The sequence below is a fragment of the Myxocyprinus asiaticus genome, chromosome 31, assembly GCF_019703515.2.
Source record: "Myxocyprinus asiaticus isolate MX2 ecotype Aquarium Trade chromosome 31, UBuf_Myxa_2, whole genome shotgun sequence".
Taxonomy (NCBI): domain Eukaryota; kingdom Metazoa; phylum Chordata; class Actinopteri; order Cypriniformes; family Catostomidae; genus Myxocyprinus; species Myxocyprinus asiaticus.
In genome coordinates, this window is record NC_059374.1 from 41880032 (window position 1) to 41895224 (window position 15193).

The 15193-nt window shown below is 36.8% G+C and overlaps 1 protein-coding gene across 1 annotated transcript in view; it reads right to left on the reverse strand.

The window, feature by feature from the left end:
• Window positions 1–13381, reverse strand: part of LOC127422577 (cytoplasmic dynein 2 heavy chain 1) — a 143621-nt gene extending 130240 nt beyond the window's left edge. The window contains exons 1-11 of the mRNA XM_051666214.1: window positions 13127–13381; window positions 12624–12819; window positions 9327–9497; window positions 7737–7875; window positions 7494–7612; window positions 5987–6131; window positions 5444–5676; window positions 5223–5354; window positions 3091–3204; window positions 2014–2125; window positions 1782–1906 (exon numbers count right to left, since the gene is read on the reverse strand). Of these exons, the coding sequence (XP_051522174.1) occupies window positions 1782–1906; window positions 2014–2125; window positions 3091–3204; window positions 5223–5354; window positions 5444–5676; window positions 5987–6131; window positions 7494–7612; window positions 7737–7875; window positions 9327–9497; window positions 12624–12806 (1473 nt within the window). The 5' untranslated portion in view covers window positions 12807–12819; window positions 13127–13381. The remainder of the gene's footprint in view (window positions 1–1781; window positions 1907–2013; window positions 2126–3090; window positions 3205–5222; window positions 5355–5443; window positions 5677–5986; window positions 6132–7493; window positions 7613–7736; window positions 7876–9326; window positions 9498–12623; window positions 12820–13126) is intronic.
• Window positions 13382–15193: the final 1812 nt, after the last annotated feature.

Consider the following 15193-nt stretch of genomic DNA (forward strand, 5'->3'; position numbering starts at 1 on the left):
GTGAGAGTACCCACAGTATTAAATTGTCTCAATTTATAGACAGTTTGTCTAACTGTGGACAGATGAATATCTAAGCTCTTCGAGATAACTTTGTAACCCTTTCCAGCTTTATGCAAAGTTCTTGATCGAAGGTCTTCTGAGATCTCTTTTTTGTGAGGCATGGTCCACGTCAGCAGATGCTTCTTGTGAATAGCAAACTCAAAATATTTGAGTGCTTTTTATAAGTCAAAGTAGCTCTAACCCACACCTCCAATCTCGTTTCTTTAACTGAATGGCAGGTTTGCCACAGGGTTGCTGCAGAGTTTTTAAAATAAAATGTAAGACATTTTAAGACCATTTTTAAGACCTGAACAAATAAAATTAATATCGTATCCCCATACCAAAATAAACCAACACAATCTCAAAATAAATAATGTCTCACAGACTCTTATTTAAACACGCAGGGGCACACATGGCCTTAACAATGCTTATCAGTAAAACAGGGTAGGCTATATGCAAGTTTAAAATACTTAAGACATGCTTTCTACATATATATCACATTAAAATTGGTTTATGTACCATTATATAAATAAATACATATTAGAGATCGACCAATATAGGATTTTGCGGATACGGTAATGTGTTGAAAGAAAGGCAATTAATCTGCCAGTAGTTTTTAAAATTGGTAGCCTATATTTAATGTTCTTAGTCTTTCCTTCCTGTGATGGAGAGGGCCAGACAGAGGCTATGAGAGTCCAAATTGAATTAAATTCCAGATGCATTTTATGGTGCAACCAAAATACCTTATCCCGGGGGAGGGACACACAAAATGTACGCGCATTTTGAAATGTATGCGCTTCACTGCTTCCAGCTGCTCATTCAAACAGATAAGGGAAATTAAATGTGCACTCCTAAAATAAACTACAACATATTACAATATAAACAATTAAAAGTAAACATTGTCATATTTCATCAACACTACATCATCATCATCAACAGTTGATCTTTAGTAATCGCTTGACATAAATTTCCGATATGGCTTAATGATTGCGAACTGTTCTGCAACAGCTGAAAAAACTCACAAGCGCCTGCGTACTTAGAGAAAATACAACAATGCTGCATTTTCTCTCTATTTTCTATTTAATCGGATCATAATCTTTTAAAGTTTGATAATCACATTAGGTATATATCACGATTCCCATCTTTCCGCCCCCAAATATAAGACCTCTTTAAATGATAATTAAGACTTTTGTTGTATCATTTAAGATTTTTAAGACTTTTTATGACCTTAAATTTTGGAAAACTGAATTTAAGACATTTTAAGACTTTTTAAGGATTCGTGGGAACCCTGTGCCAACTTCTGACTCTAACTTTTGTTGACGTCATTTGCCTAGGGGTTCACATACTTTTTCCATCCTACACTGTGAATGTTTGAATGATGTATTCCATATGTACAGGAACAATACAATAATTTGTGTGTAATTAGATAAAACAGATTGTGTTTGTTCATTATTGTAACTTAAATGAAGGTCAAACCAGATTTTAATACAAATTTATACCTAAAAGCAGGTTATTCCAAAGGGTTCACATACATTTTCTTGCCACTGTACCTAAATTAAAAAACGTTTTAAAGTTTAGATGTGGGCTAGTCTGTAGTCATTATAATGATCTTTATATACAAACACTAGTCTATGGTATGCTCTTATTTAGATAGCTAGGTTTAAAGTGTGTGTGCGCATGTGTGTCTGTGTGCGCGCGCGTGCGTGTGTGTGTGTGTGTGTGTCTGTGTGCGTGCGACACACCTTCAGCAGCAGCTGTCTGACCCACACAATATTGTTGACGACCTCAGGAAGGTTTCTGCCCGCTAGAGGACCCATTTTCTCTCCTGGAGCACCATGGCAACGGCTCTCAAAATCTGCTCGCATTCCTGCACAACACAGACACGATGGGACACGATGGGACACGATGGGAAGACATTTCTACACTGCCATAATGTCTGTGTGAACCTGTGTTGTAGTGTGTGTATGTTCTGACCCTTGTTGTAATCCAGCAGTCGTGTGAGCAGTGTTTCTCTTTCAGGCTGAAGCTCTTTGCTGATTGTGGCTCGTCTGATCAGATCTCTGTGCTTCTGAAAAACTTGCAGCAGCTGAATTAAACACAAGAGAATGAGTCTGTGCGTCTTCCTCAAAAAGGTCCGATCTGTTTTCTGGTAATCAAAAGTCTGACTTAAGAAATCAGAATCTGACAGAGCTTTATAAACAAGTATGTTCACACACACAAAGAATCTGAATTTGTTAACAGAAGCTTCCAGGGCACATAACAAATATGACAGCGAGATATAGAATAATAAAAGTAAAAAATAAAATATGTAAAGAAGTACACAATAAGGTATATACAAGGGGGGATTTAATGTGCAGAAGAGTTAAGGGTGTGTGTACATGTAGAATGAATAAATATGAATTTGAATTTACATATTGCATGTAAGATATATTGCACAATGTCATACATCGCTAGAATGATATATCGGTTTTACAGATTAATCGGTGCCGATAGTTGCTTTTTGGAATTATCGGTTATCTAGGCCGAGAGTTGCCCAGTTGCCGTCATTTCAAAATAAGTGTCCCTGGCGTGTTTTAGGCTTGTTTATAGTTAAAAGTTCCATGTAATGCATCAAATCTGGATTCTTTTCTGGTTATTGTTGATTTTGGTTGAGCAATAAACTGCATATGGGGTTTGGGATACAAATGCAACAAAAAATGCCCCCAAAATGTAGAATGTGGGGGGAAAATGGGCCCCCAAATATTTTTTATTTGTAACATCTGATATTGTTCTTAATGTTCTATTATATTCCTAGTTATGCATATTATGGCATAAAATATGAGTTGTTTATTTAATTCTTAGAGAAGAAGGTATACATTCTCAGTCCTGAGAATTGGATTTATGGAATTGATTAAACTGACATATCTGACCTAAACAGATGTTTGTGTTTATGTTTTAAATGGTTAGAAAAAAATATGCCCTCATAAAGGTAAATATGTCTCTGAGAATCAGATCCAGGGGCAAATACTGCCTCTTAAAGTAAATTTCAATTTCCTACATTGGTGTGTGTACCTGTTGTGGACTGTCCTGTGCATCTGTTATGAAGGTCTTGAGTTTTCCAGCTGCTTCCTGTTCTGCTGGAGCAATGAGCCGATCAAACTGAGACACTGCTGCTCTCCATAACGGCTACATACCAAGGAACAAATAGGCCTAATTAGTTAACCGTTGTGCATCAATAAAAAAAAGATACTCAGAAGTCCTTAGAGGACACAAATGTCCATGTCAAAAAACTGGCAGAATAATAATATATATTAATATTATTTTCCACTTTAAATGAGTTAAATTTTTTAACCAGCATCAGTCCTGATCATAACTACCAAACATTCATTCATTTTCAGGATTTTAACCCTTTAAATGCCAGTTTGTTTACATAATGCCACTGTTGTTTTTTACACACACACACACACACACACACACACACACACACACACACACACACACACACACACACACACACACACACACACACATTCCTCAATACACACATACAAAACACACTCTGACATCCATACCAACACACACACACAATTTTATCTGCATCATTTATTCAACTGGCCTGCAGTGCTCTATAATACAGCAAACAGAAAATAGGGGAAAAGCATGTATTTGCTCCATAGGCTAAATATGAGAAAAATGGCGCCATCTGGTGGAAAATATAAAAAAATTAAAATTTGAAGCCAGGGCTCCGTAATGAAAGCATAATATCATAGAATTCATGATTTTATGCTTTAATGGCACTGGGATCAAATATTGTAGTTTTAATGGGTTTCAATGGGGACATTTTTGTTCTGAAGGTCCTGAGTGTAAGTATTTTGTGTACACAGTGTATTATAGACGTATTATAGCAACTGAGATTAAAATATAAAAATTCCCCCCAAAATACACACCTTTATGCCATTGGAATTAGCACAGCCAAAACGATCGAAAAAACAAATATGAATAAGGCAAAAATGTCCCGAAGGTCGCACAAGGGTTAAATTTAATGGTAAAACTTCACAATAAGGTTCCACTTGTTAACATTAGTTAACTACATTAGATAGCATACACTTAGGATGAGCAATACTTCAATACAGTATTTATTAATCTTGGTTACTGTAAATTTCAACATATACCAATACATTTAAAATCCAAAGTTTTATATGATAACATTATTTATTGCACTATGAACTAACAGGAACTAAGAAATTACATTATTATGAACTAACATTAAAGGGACAGTTCACCATAAATTGAAAATTCTCTCATCATTTACTCACCCTCATGCCATGCCAGATGTGTATGACTTTCTTTCTTCTAGTTAACACAAACAAAGATTTTTAGAGGAATATCTCAGCTCTGTAGGTCCATACAATGCAAGTAAACAGGGTCTAAAACTTTGAAGCTCAAAAAAGCACATAAAGGCAGCATAAAAGTAATCAATACAACTTCAGTGGTTAAATCCATGTCTTCAGAAAGGATATGATAGGGGTGGAGAAGAAACAGATTCATATTTAAGTCCTTTTTTACTATAAATTCTCCTCCCTTCCCATTAGGTGGTGATATGCACGAAGAATTAAAAGAGAAGAGCGCTAAAGAGGGCTGTTTGAAAGTGGAGATTTATAGTAAAAAATTTCTCATCCACACCTATCATATCACTTCTTAAGACATGGATTAAACCACTGGAGTCTTATGGATTACTTTTATGCTGCCTTTATGTGCTTTTTGGAGCTTCAAAGTTTTGGACCACATTCACTTGCATTGTATGGAGCTAATCAATTCTTCATTGGTGTTTAGCAGAAGAGAGAAAGTTGGGCACATCTGGGATGTCATGAGGGTGAGAAAATGATGAGAGAATTTGTTTTTTTGAGTGAACTGTCCCTTTCACAAGACTAATAAATTGTTCATTCATGATATCTAATGCATTTACTAATGTTAAATAATGGAACCTTTCTGTAAAGTGTTACCAAATAAATGATGTAATTATTAATGTTTTGTCACAAAACTTGTGTTGGCCTAATGAATTTCCTGTTATTCTGTTACATATAATTGAAATTCTAATTTAAAATATACACTTCAAATTCACACTTATGAATTGAAATGGAGCCAATTCTTCAATTTTGAAATGTGCTTGTAAGGGTTGTGCGCGTAAGTGAGTGTGTGTGTACCTCTGTATATGGGTTGTAATGTATGGGGTTGAGTCCAGTGAACGGCTGATACACACGTGCGGCTAAAATCTGCTGTTTTCCTCCAGATAACAAACGCTGCAGTTTCTCACACACAGATCGCACCTGTACCACCTGACAAACACACATACAGTGAGACACTGCATCAAAACACGTAAAAACCCCCTGTATTACACTGCCTGAGATGATTGACGTGGTCTGACCTCCTCCAATCGTTGGGCAAGGCTTTGAAGCTCTTGTGGGCGGTGCTTCTCTCCGCTCCATGAATGAGGTGAATAACGTTTCCACACCTGACCGGTCAGGTGTTCACAAGCTGCCACCCACTGCTCACACACAGCCACACCCCCTTTAAGCCCCTCCCTCACTGTGAAATACAGATCCTCCCACAATTGGAGAGAACTTAACTTCCTTTGTACAAACCTCCCGAGAGTCCCACCTGTTACAAACACACACATCAGGAAAGCCAAATTACATTAGTAACGTGTCATATCTTTTATTAAAGGAAGAGTTCACTCAAAAATGAAAAATCTGTCATCATTTACTCACCCTCATGAAGTTCTAAACCCATGTGACTTTCTTTCTTCTGTGGAGAATGACAGCCTCTGTCACCATTCTTTTTTCCGTACAATGAAAGTGAATGGTGACTGAGTCATTCTGTTAAACATCTCCACAGAAGAAATCAATTAACAGTGTGAGCTGCAAATCGCAATAAGATCAATAGAGGGATTGTTTAAGTTTGTGTGTACCTATGACATCCATGAGTCTGATCATGCGTGTCTCAGGGTAGGGGGCGTGGTCATTCTGTCTCCACACATCATCTACTATCTCTCGTGTGTTCTCAATCAGGTCCAGTACCTCCACCAGACTGAAACTGTCCAGATTACTGTAATCCTGAAACAAACACATAATTCACAATCCGCGTGTAGATCCTGTGTGATTACTTGATGTTTTCATGACTGAGATAAACAATGTGTTCTAATACAAACAGTTATGTCTGTAAAATATGATTGGCAAGCGTTACAGTCGAAACAGCAAATGGAATAGCTGATATACACACACACATTAATGACTACATTAACTGAATTCAATAATAATGCTATAATAATAAGACAAGTCTAATGGGGTCTGATGTGGTTTCTTGAGGGTATAACGAGGTCTAATGGTATCTGAAATAAAATGTCATACCGTTACACCCCTATTAGGGGGTATTTACACTTGTCCAATTCATGCGTTTATCCGACCATTAAAAGACCAAGTTTAAATGCCCTTCAAGACGGATTTGAGACGGATATAATTCTGATCACTCAAACCACCTCCAGAGGTGGTGTAGAAGTGTAAATCCCCCTTAAAGGTCTGATGTGGTCTAATGGAGTCTGATGTGATCTTGGGGGCCTGATAAGGTCCGATTTGGTCTCTAGAGGTTCTGTTGCAGTCTAATGTGGTCTCATGTGACTGGAAGGCAAATATAACCTAAAAACTTTAAGCATTTAAAACTATTTTATACTTTCGGGATAGGATTTGTCAAACCAACATCACAGTTTTTCTTGACAGACTTTACCTATCCAGTTTCTATATTAATAAACTGATTATAACAGTCTATACTTACAGTATGCTAATAAACTATAATAAAAGGTGAAATAATTATTTATTGTGATTCGTATCTCTGCACCAGAACATCGTAGACACTTCCGGGTTGACTTATTTCACTCAGGATGGCAAGGAGCCTTGATAAGTATCACCCTGGTAACTGCCTAGCAACCAGATGGGGTTACCCTAGCAACCAAGTAACAAATCATATACAGGTTTCTCTGCACCAGAAAATCATAGAGACTTACGGGTTGACTTATTTCACTCAGGATAGCAAGGAGCCTTGATAAGTATCACCCTGGTAACTGCTTAGCAACCAGATGGAACACCCTAGCAACCATGGAACAACACCAATATCACTGCACCAGAACATCCTACTGTCATGGGGGTGGCATCTTTCAACTTGGGTCAGCTGGTGGGACATCGTGGTGACGAATTTTGCCACGGCAAACACCACTCACATTTTCTTCAGGAAATGTACCTATCTTGTTGTGATTATTATTTATTGAACATTAGTGTCTTATATCATATTGCTGTTGATGGCCTTTAAAAAAATTATTAAGCCCTTAATGAGGTGTAATTTTTTCTATGCTAAAATCCTTTTCCTTTTCCCACCTTAATTTGCAGAGATAGCTAGAAGTAATTTGTAGGTTGATGTGTATGTACCTTCTCAAGGGTTGTGAAGAGTTCGGTGAAGTGTGCAGCTCTCTCTCTCTCACTGCTGTTCTGTCCTGATCGACTGACATCAGCCCAAAACCTGAACTCATCCAGAGGAGTCATGATACCTGAACACATGTGAAAACAACACACACCTGTCAGTTTAATTAAGGTAAATTCTTGTGGAATTTGATCTTTTACACCAACAAGATGGGAAAAGCATGATATATTTTGTCAATCTTTGGAACTCACTTAGCACATCTGTCTCTGATAGACTCCGTTCCCCAGAATCCTGTGTGTGTGAGTGTCTGAGCACAGAACCCAAACCAACCTCAAGATCCATAAGCAGAGACTGAAGCTTTGAATCACATGATTTACTCCATTTATCATCCTGCAAACAGCGGAAAACACACACAACGCACATTACATACAAAACCAACAGAACATTAATATGTCATTATGACCAATCCATTTCCATGACTTTTTAAGGTATTTGTGATAACTGGATACAGATTTTTAAAAATGCTTTATTCAGACTGATTGTTACATGAATTGTTTAGACTGATTTGTAAACCACTTCAACTAATTATTTCTTCTAGTTATAACTTTCAACATTAACACATCTGTGGGTCATTTCACTTCATTTTAATATCAGTTTTGATATATCTTATTTTGTTATCACTGTACAATAAAGTTATATTCATTAACATTAGTAAATGCATTCCCCTTTTTTTTTCTCTCCCCAGTTTTGAATGCCCAATTCCCACTACTTAGTAGGTTCTCATGGTGACGCTGTTACTCACCTCAATCCGGGTGGCGGAGGACAAGTCTCAGTTGCCTCCGCTTCTGAGACCGTCAATCCACACATCTTATCACTTATCATTGTGCATGACACCGCGGAGACTCACAGCATGTGGAGACTCATGCTATTCTCCGCGATCCACACACAACTTACCACACGCCCCATTGAGAGCGAGAACCACTAATCATGACCATGAGGAGGTTACCCCATGTGACTTTACCCTCCCTAGCAACCGGGCCAATTTGGTTGCTTAGGAGACCTGGCTGGAGTCACTCAGCACACCCTGGATTCTAACTTGCGACTCCAGGGGTGGTAGTCAGTGTCAATACTCGCTGAGCTACCCAGGCCCCACCTTGTACATGCATTCCTATATTTACTGTGCATTATCACACTGAGAATCAATGGGTTCGTCCAAAAGCTGAAAATGTTGCTTTCAGAGGCTTTATATGGAGTTAGGATGAAAATAAGGTGCATTTCAAACTGTTATGAGACCAGTGCAGACAGACAGCACACTGGAGGTTAAGTCTTTCACTAAATAGGGAGCAAGGGAGCATCCTATAGCTCTCTAAGTGCATTAAATCCTAACATCCCGTCAAAAGTTCAGTTTCAGGTTTCAGATGATGTTTGGATCACTCAACATGTTTGACAGACATGAGACAATGATAATCAGTACATAGATTCAGAATTTATAATGTATCATTTTATTTGAACATGGCTGGCAGTGATTGGATGATGCTGGACATTACTTTGAAACAGAATTAATTATGATAATTTCTGATGTAATGTCTGTAATGTCTCAAAAACATGAATAACCAGCACTCCTGGAAACATCATAAACAATTTGATTAAAAAAATCTGACTTTCTATAGCTTGGTTAATTAATAATGTATAATGAAACATGCGGAAACCCAACTAGTGAGGGCATTTTCAGTGGTCCTCCATAATAAAAATGGCTCATAAATCAGCCAAATCATGTTTTGCTTTAAATCTAATAATGTTAACTGGTTTGTGGGGTTAGGGGATAGAAAATTAAGTCTTACCTGCAGCAGAACTGGGCTGTACACCTGTCTCAGAGCCTGATAGAGAGTGCTGATGGGAGACTCCAGCATGGAGGACACTAGGACTGATCTGTGCAGGTTCTCCTCTGATACCACACAAGGATGAGGCTTAAAAAATACTAGAACCCCGCCATCACTGTCCATACTGTCCAACTAGACAAACAGAGAGAAATAATTCAGTGTTTTGGTTTTTTCACTTTTTTGAGAAATTTTGGAAGCTGTATGTAGGACCATTAAGTTTTTTGCCCACTCCTTGTGTCACGACTTGTGAGTATGAGAACACACAGAAGAAATTTTAATAGCGTCCCTGATATAAACCTCAGCAGCAAACAGGTTACCAATCAACTTTTTCAAACTGTCCATTTCAATTACTCAGTTAAATGTTTCAATTGCACCATCGCTCCTTTATCACAAGCTTTAAAGGAATAGTTCACCCAAAAATGAAAATTCTCTCATCATGCCATCCCAGATGTGTATGACTTTCTATATCCTGCTGAACACAAAATCAAGATTTTTAGAAGAATATTTCAGTTCTGTAGGTCCATACAATTCAAGTGAATGGTGACAAAAAATGTGAAGCTCCAAAAAGCACATAAAGGCAGCATAAAAGTAATCCATAAGTAATTCTGTGGTTTAATCCAAGTTTTCAGAAGTGATATGATAGGTGCGGGTGAGAAAAATATCAATATTTAAGTCCTTTTTTACTATAAATTTCAAATGGCCCTCATAAGTGCTCTTTTCTTTTAAGAGTTCTTCTTCTTGGTGATTTGCATTCTTCATGCATATCGCCAACTACTGGGCAGGGAGGAGAATTTATAGTAAAAAAGGACATAAATATAGATTTTTTTCTCACTCACACCTATCATATCACTTCTGAAGACATGGATTTAACCACTGGAGTTGTATGGATTACTTTTATGCTGCCTTTATATGCTTTTTGGAGCTTCAAAGTTTTGGACCCCATTCACTTGTATTGTATGGACCTACAGAGCTGAAATATTCATCTAAAAATCTTCAATTGTGTTCTGCAGAAGAAAAAAGTCATACACATCTGGGATGGCATGAGGGTGAGTAAATTATGAATTTTCATTTTTGGGTGAACTATTCCTTTAAATGTTTTAGTAAGATATATATATTAGGTAAATGCTGCAGTTTAATACTATGCACAGTCATATCAGATCATATAAACACAATTATTATTGTTTACTACATTACTGACTTCCATGTCAATTCCAGGCGAACTGACTTTTATTCACGTGTAGGAAATTAATTATAGATATCTACATTTCAATTTTCATTAGGTAAAAATGCAAATTCTTGATATCAACAATGGAATTGCTCCTAGTGAAAATTTTTGATATTAGTAATTAGGTTTGCACTAGTAGAAACATTAATTCTTTGATATTAAAAATGACATCTTTTTTTGCAAAAATATAATATAATGATTGATATATAAATGGAGTTTAAACTAGTAAAAAAACATAATTACTGATATCTGTAGCTGCATTTTCACTAGTAGAATTTCACAATGATCAGTCATTCACTCCTGTTCACTTACAGATAATTCATTTCTTACTAATTGAAATTCCAATTTCAAATATCAAATATATATGTACTTCTTATTAGTTAAAATAATAATTTTACTGATTGAAAATTGTAGATATTAGTATCTATATTTTTACTGTTATCAAGAACATGCTAGCAACACCTAGCTTCATGCTAAAAATGCCTAGCAACATGCTAGCAACACCTAGCTTCATGCTAAACATGCTAGCAATGCCTAGCTACATACTAAAAATACCTAGCAACATGCTAGCAACACCTAGCTTCATGCTAAACATGCTAGCAACATACTAGCAATGCATAACTACATGTTAAACTTGCTAGCATTGCCTAGCTACATGCTTAAATATGCTAACAACACCTAGCAACATGCTAAAACCCTGTAGCAACATTTTAGCAATGCCTAGCTACATGTTAAAACATGCTAACAATGCCTAGCAACACCTAGTTACATGTTAAAACCTTGTAGCAACATGCTAGCATTGCTTAGCTACATGATAAAACATGCTAGCAATGCCTAGCTACATGCTAAACTTGTTAGCAACCCCTAGCAAATTGCTAAAACAAGCTAACAACATCCCAGCAATGTCTAGCTAGATGCTAAAATATGGTAACAAAGTCCAGCAACATGCTAGCATTGCTTAGTTACATGATAAAACATGTTGCAATGCCTAGCTACATGCCAGAAGCATGTACTGTAGCTACATGCTAAAACATGCTATCTATCTATCTATCTACAGTATATCAAAGCTTCTTTTAAACTTTTCAAGCCAACATAAAGTTTTTCTGCAAACTTTTTAATCTAGTTAGGTTTGCACTAGTAAAAACGTCAATTCTTGATATTAAAAATGACATTTTTTAATTTATTTTATGCAGAAATGCACATTCTTGATATCAAAAATTTAGTTTCAACTAGTAAAAAACATAATTACCGATATCTGTAACTGCATTTTGACTAGCAGAATTTCACAATGATCAGTCATTCACTCCTGTTCTCTTACAGATAAATAATTTCTTACTAGTTGAAATTCCAATTTCAAATATCAGCTATGTACGTCTTACTAGTCAAAATAATAATAATTTTACTGATTAAAAATTTGACTAGTAATAATATTAGGCTACTAAAAATTTTTTGTATTTCTGTTTTTTACTAGTTAAAATTAAATTTTTTATATCAAGAATGGGTATATCTGTGAGTAATGTCTTTATTGATATCAAAGCATTCTCACTATTCCACCGCTAGTATCAAGAATTTGCATTTTAACAAGTGAAAACTGAATTAGTGATATCTATAACTCATATCTTACACATGATTAAAATGTAAAAAATTAGGCTTGCCATATACCATGTGCGGTTTGTTTTTACCATTACTAAAAAATGACATACATTTTTCCTCACACAAAGCTATCGTATGACTTCAGAAGACTTGGGATATGGCGCACAAGTCCTTTTGTCTCCTTTTGTGTTCCAAAATAATAGCATATGTTTTTAGAACAGCATAATAATGACATAATTTGTATTATTGGGTGAATTATTCCATTAAATATAATGACTACAAATATCCTTGTGTGAAATGATGGTTCCTCTTTATTAAAAACAAATAAAACCTTAAAAGCCATTTCAAAGCAGAAACATTCATATTGAGCTATACTACACAGATACTATTTTTGGGCTACTGTATATCACCCAGTTCTAGCTCTGTGTAACTCACAGCACCTTGTTTGAGAAGTAAAGCTCATCAGATTGTTTATTAACGATGAGCAGGAATTCATTCCCATCATCTAGGAAGTTATCGAGTGGACTGCAGGTGGACAGAGATGCCGTTGTGTCCAGACTGAAGTAGTTTCCTGCTGTGGTCAGGATGAAGAGTTTACGAGGGTCATCTGTCCCAGGTGGCATCTTTAACTTCACCCTGTTTAAACATCACACACATCAGCTATAAGATGATTTACAAACACTGTTTAACCACCTCATGCCCTTCAATCAATTCAGAGACCTGATCTTAAAGCACAAGAATGATTATAACGTAATAGTAAAAGATGACACATATGATCCATCTAAACCCAGAAATAATTTAGAGTAAATTTAATTCAGTTAATCTGATGTACTGCTCTCACACACCATCTAATGCAGACTTATGTCTATAATGCACATATAAGCAAATATAACACTTGAAGTCTACCCAGAGGACCATAAATAAAGGTAAATGTGTGTCTTACCTGAATCTGAGTGGTTTCGTGAGTTTAGTGAGTTCTAAAGCAGGATTATATCACCAGGCTAGGCTAAGCTAGCATCTCTCCCAAATAAAGCGAATGTACCGTTTTAAAATTAAATGAAGGGCTCCATTTACACGACAGACTGTCGTTTACAAGAATCAAGGTTCGCATTGGGTTTTTGAGAGCAGTATTGTCATGATATCCGAGTCATTTGCTCGTGAATGTGCAGCAGGAATGTTGTGGCGCATTAGTGGCGAAGCTGACTCGGTTGCCAAAGAAACTACGCGACTGACGTGACGTAACGAGCGTTGTGAATACCGTACGTACGTATATGAGACAACGGAGGTTCGATTTGTGGAATTTATTAGATTTATTTGATCTTTTGTGCTATTTTATGTATTTGAGTCGTTTGGAACAAATTAGGTTGTCTGAGATAATAAAAATAAGATATATTTTTAAAGATATATAGTTTAAAACATGTTTTAAACGTTCTTTCTTTCTATCTATCTATATACAGTATATCTATCTATAGTAAATCTATCTGTCTATCTATCTATATACAGGTGCATCTCAATAAATTAGAATGTCGTGGAAAAGTTCATTTATTTTAGTAATTCAACTCAAACTGTGAAACTCGTGTATTAAATAAATTCAATGCACACAGACTGAAGTAGTTTAAGTCTTTGGTTCTTTTAATTGTGATGATTTTGGCTCACATTTAACAAAAACCCACCAATTCACTATCTCAAAAAATTAGAATACATCATAAGACCAATAAAACAAACATTTTTAGTGAATTGTTGGCCTTCTGGAAAGTATGTTCATTTACTGTATATGTACTCAATACTTGGTAGGGGCTCCTTTTGCTTTAATTACTGCCTCAATTCGGCGTGGCATGGAGGTGATCAGTTTGTGGCACTGCTGAGGTGGTATGGAAGCCCAGGTTTCTTTGACAGTGGCCTTCAGCTCATCTGCATTTTTTGGTCTCTTGTTTCTCATTTTCCTCTTGACAATACCCCATAGATTCTCTATGGGGTTCAGGTCTGGTGAGTTTGCTGGCCAGTCAAGCACACCAACACCATGGTCATTTAACCAACTTTTGGTGCTTTTGGCAGTGTGGGCAGGTGCCAAATCCTGCTGGAAAATGAAATCAGCATCTTTAAAAAGCTGGTCAGCAGAAGGAAGCATGAAGTGCTCCAAAATTTCTTGGTAAACGGGTGCAGTGACTCTGGTTTTCAAAAAACACAATGGACCAACACCAGCAGATGACACTGCACCCCAAATCATCACAGACTGTGGAAACTTAACACTGGACTTCAAGCAACTTGGGCTATGAGCTTCTCCACCCTTCCTCCAGACTCTAGGACCTTGGTTTCCAAATGAAATACAAAACTTGCTCTCATCTGAAAAGAGGACTTTGGACCACTGGGCAACAGTCCAGTTCTTCTTCTCCTTAGCCCAGGTAAGACGCCTCTGACATTGTCTGTGGTTCAGGAGTGGCTTAACAAGAGGAATACGACAACTGTAGCCAAATTCCTTGACATGTCTGTGTGTGGTGGCTCTTGATGCCTTGACCCCAGCCTCAGTCCATTCCTTGTGAAGTTCACCCAAATTCTTGAATCGATTTTGCTTGACAATCCTCATAAGGCTGCGGTTCTCTCGGTTGGTTGTGCATCTTTTTCTTCCACACTTTTTCCTTCCACTCAACTTGCTGTTAACATGCTTGGATACAGCACTCTGTGAACAGCCAGCTTCTTTGGCAATGAATGTTTGTGGCTTACCCTCCTTGTGAAGGGTGTCAATGATTGTCTTCTGGACAACTGTCAGATCAGCAGTCTTCCCCATGATTGTGTAGCCTAGTGAACCAAACTGAGAGACCATTTTGAAGGCTCAGGAAACCTTTGCAGGTGTTTTGAGTTGATTAGCTGATTGGCATGTCACCATATTCTAATTTTTTGAGATAGTGAATTGGTGGGTTTTTGTTAAATGTGAGCCAAAATCATCACAATTAAAAGAACCAAAGACTTAAACTACTTCAGTCTGTGTGCATTGAATTTATTTAATACACGA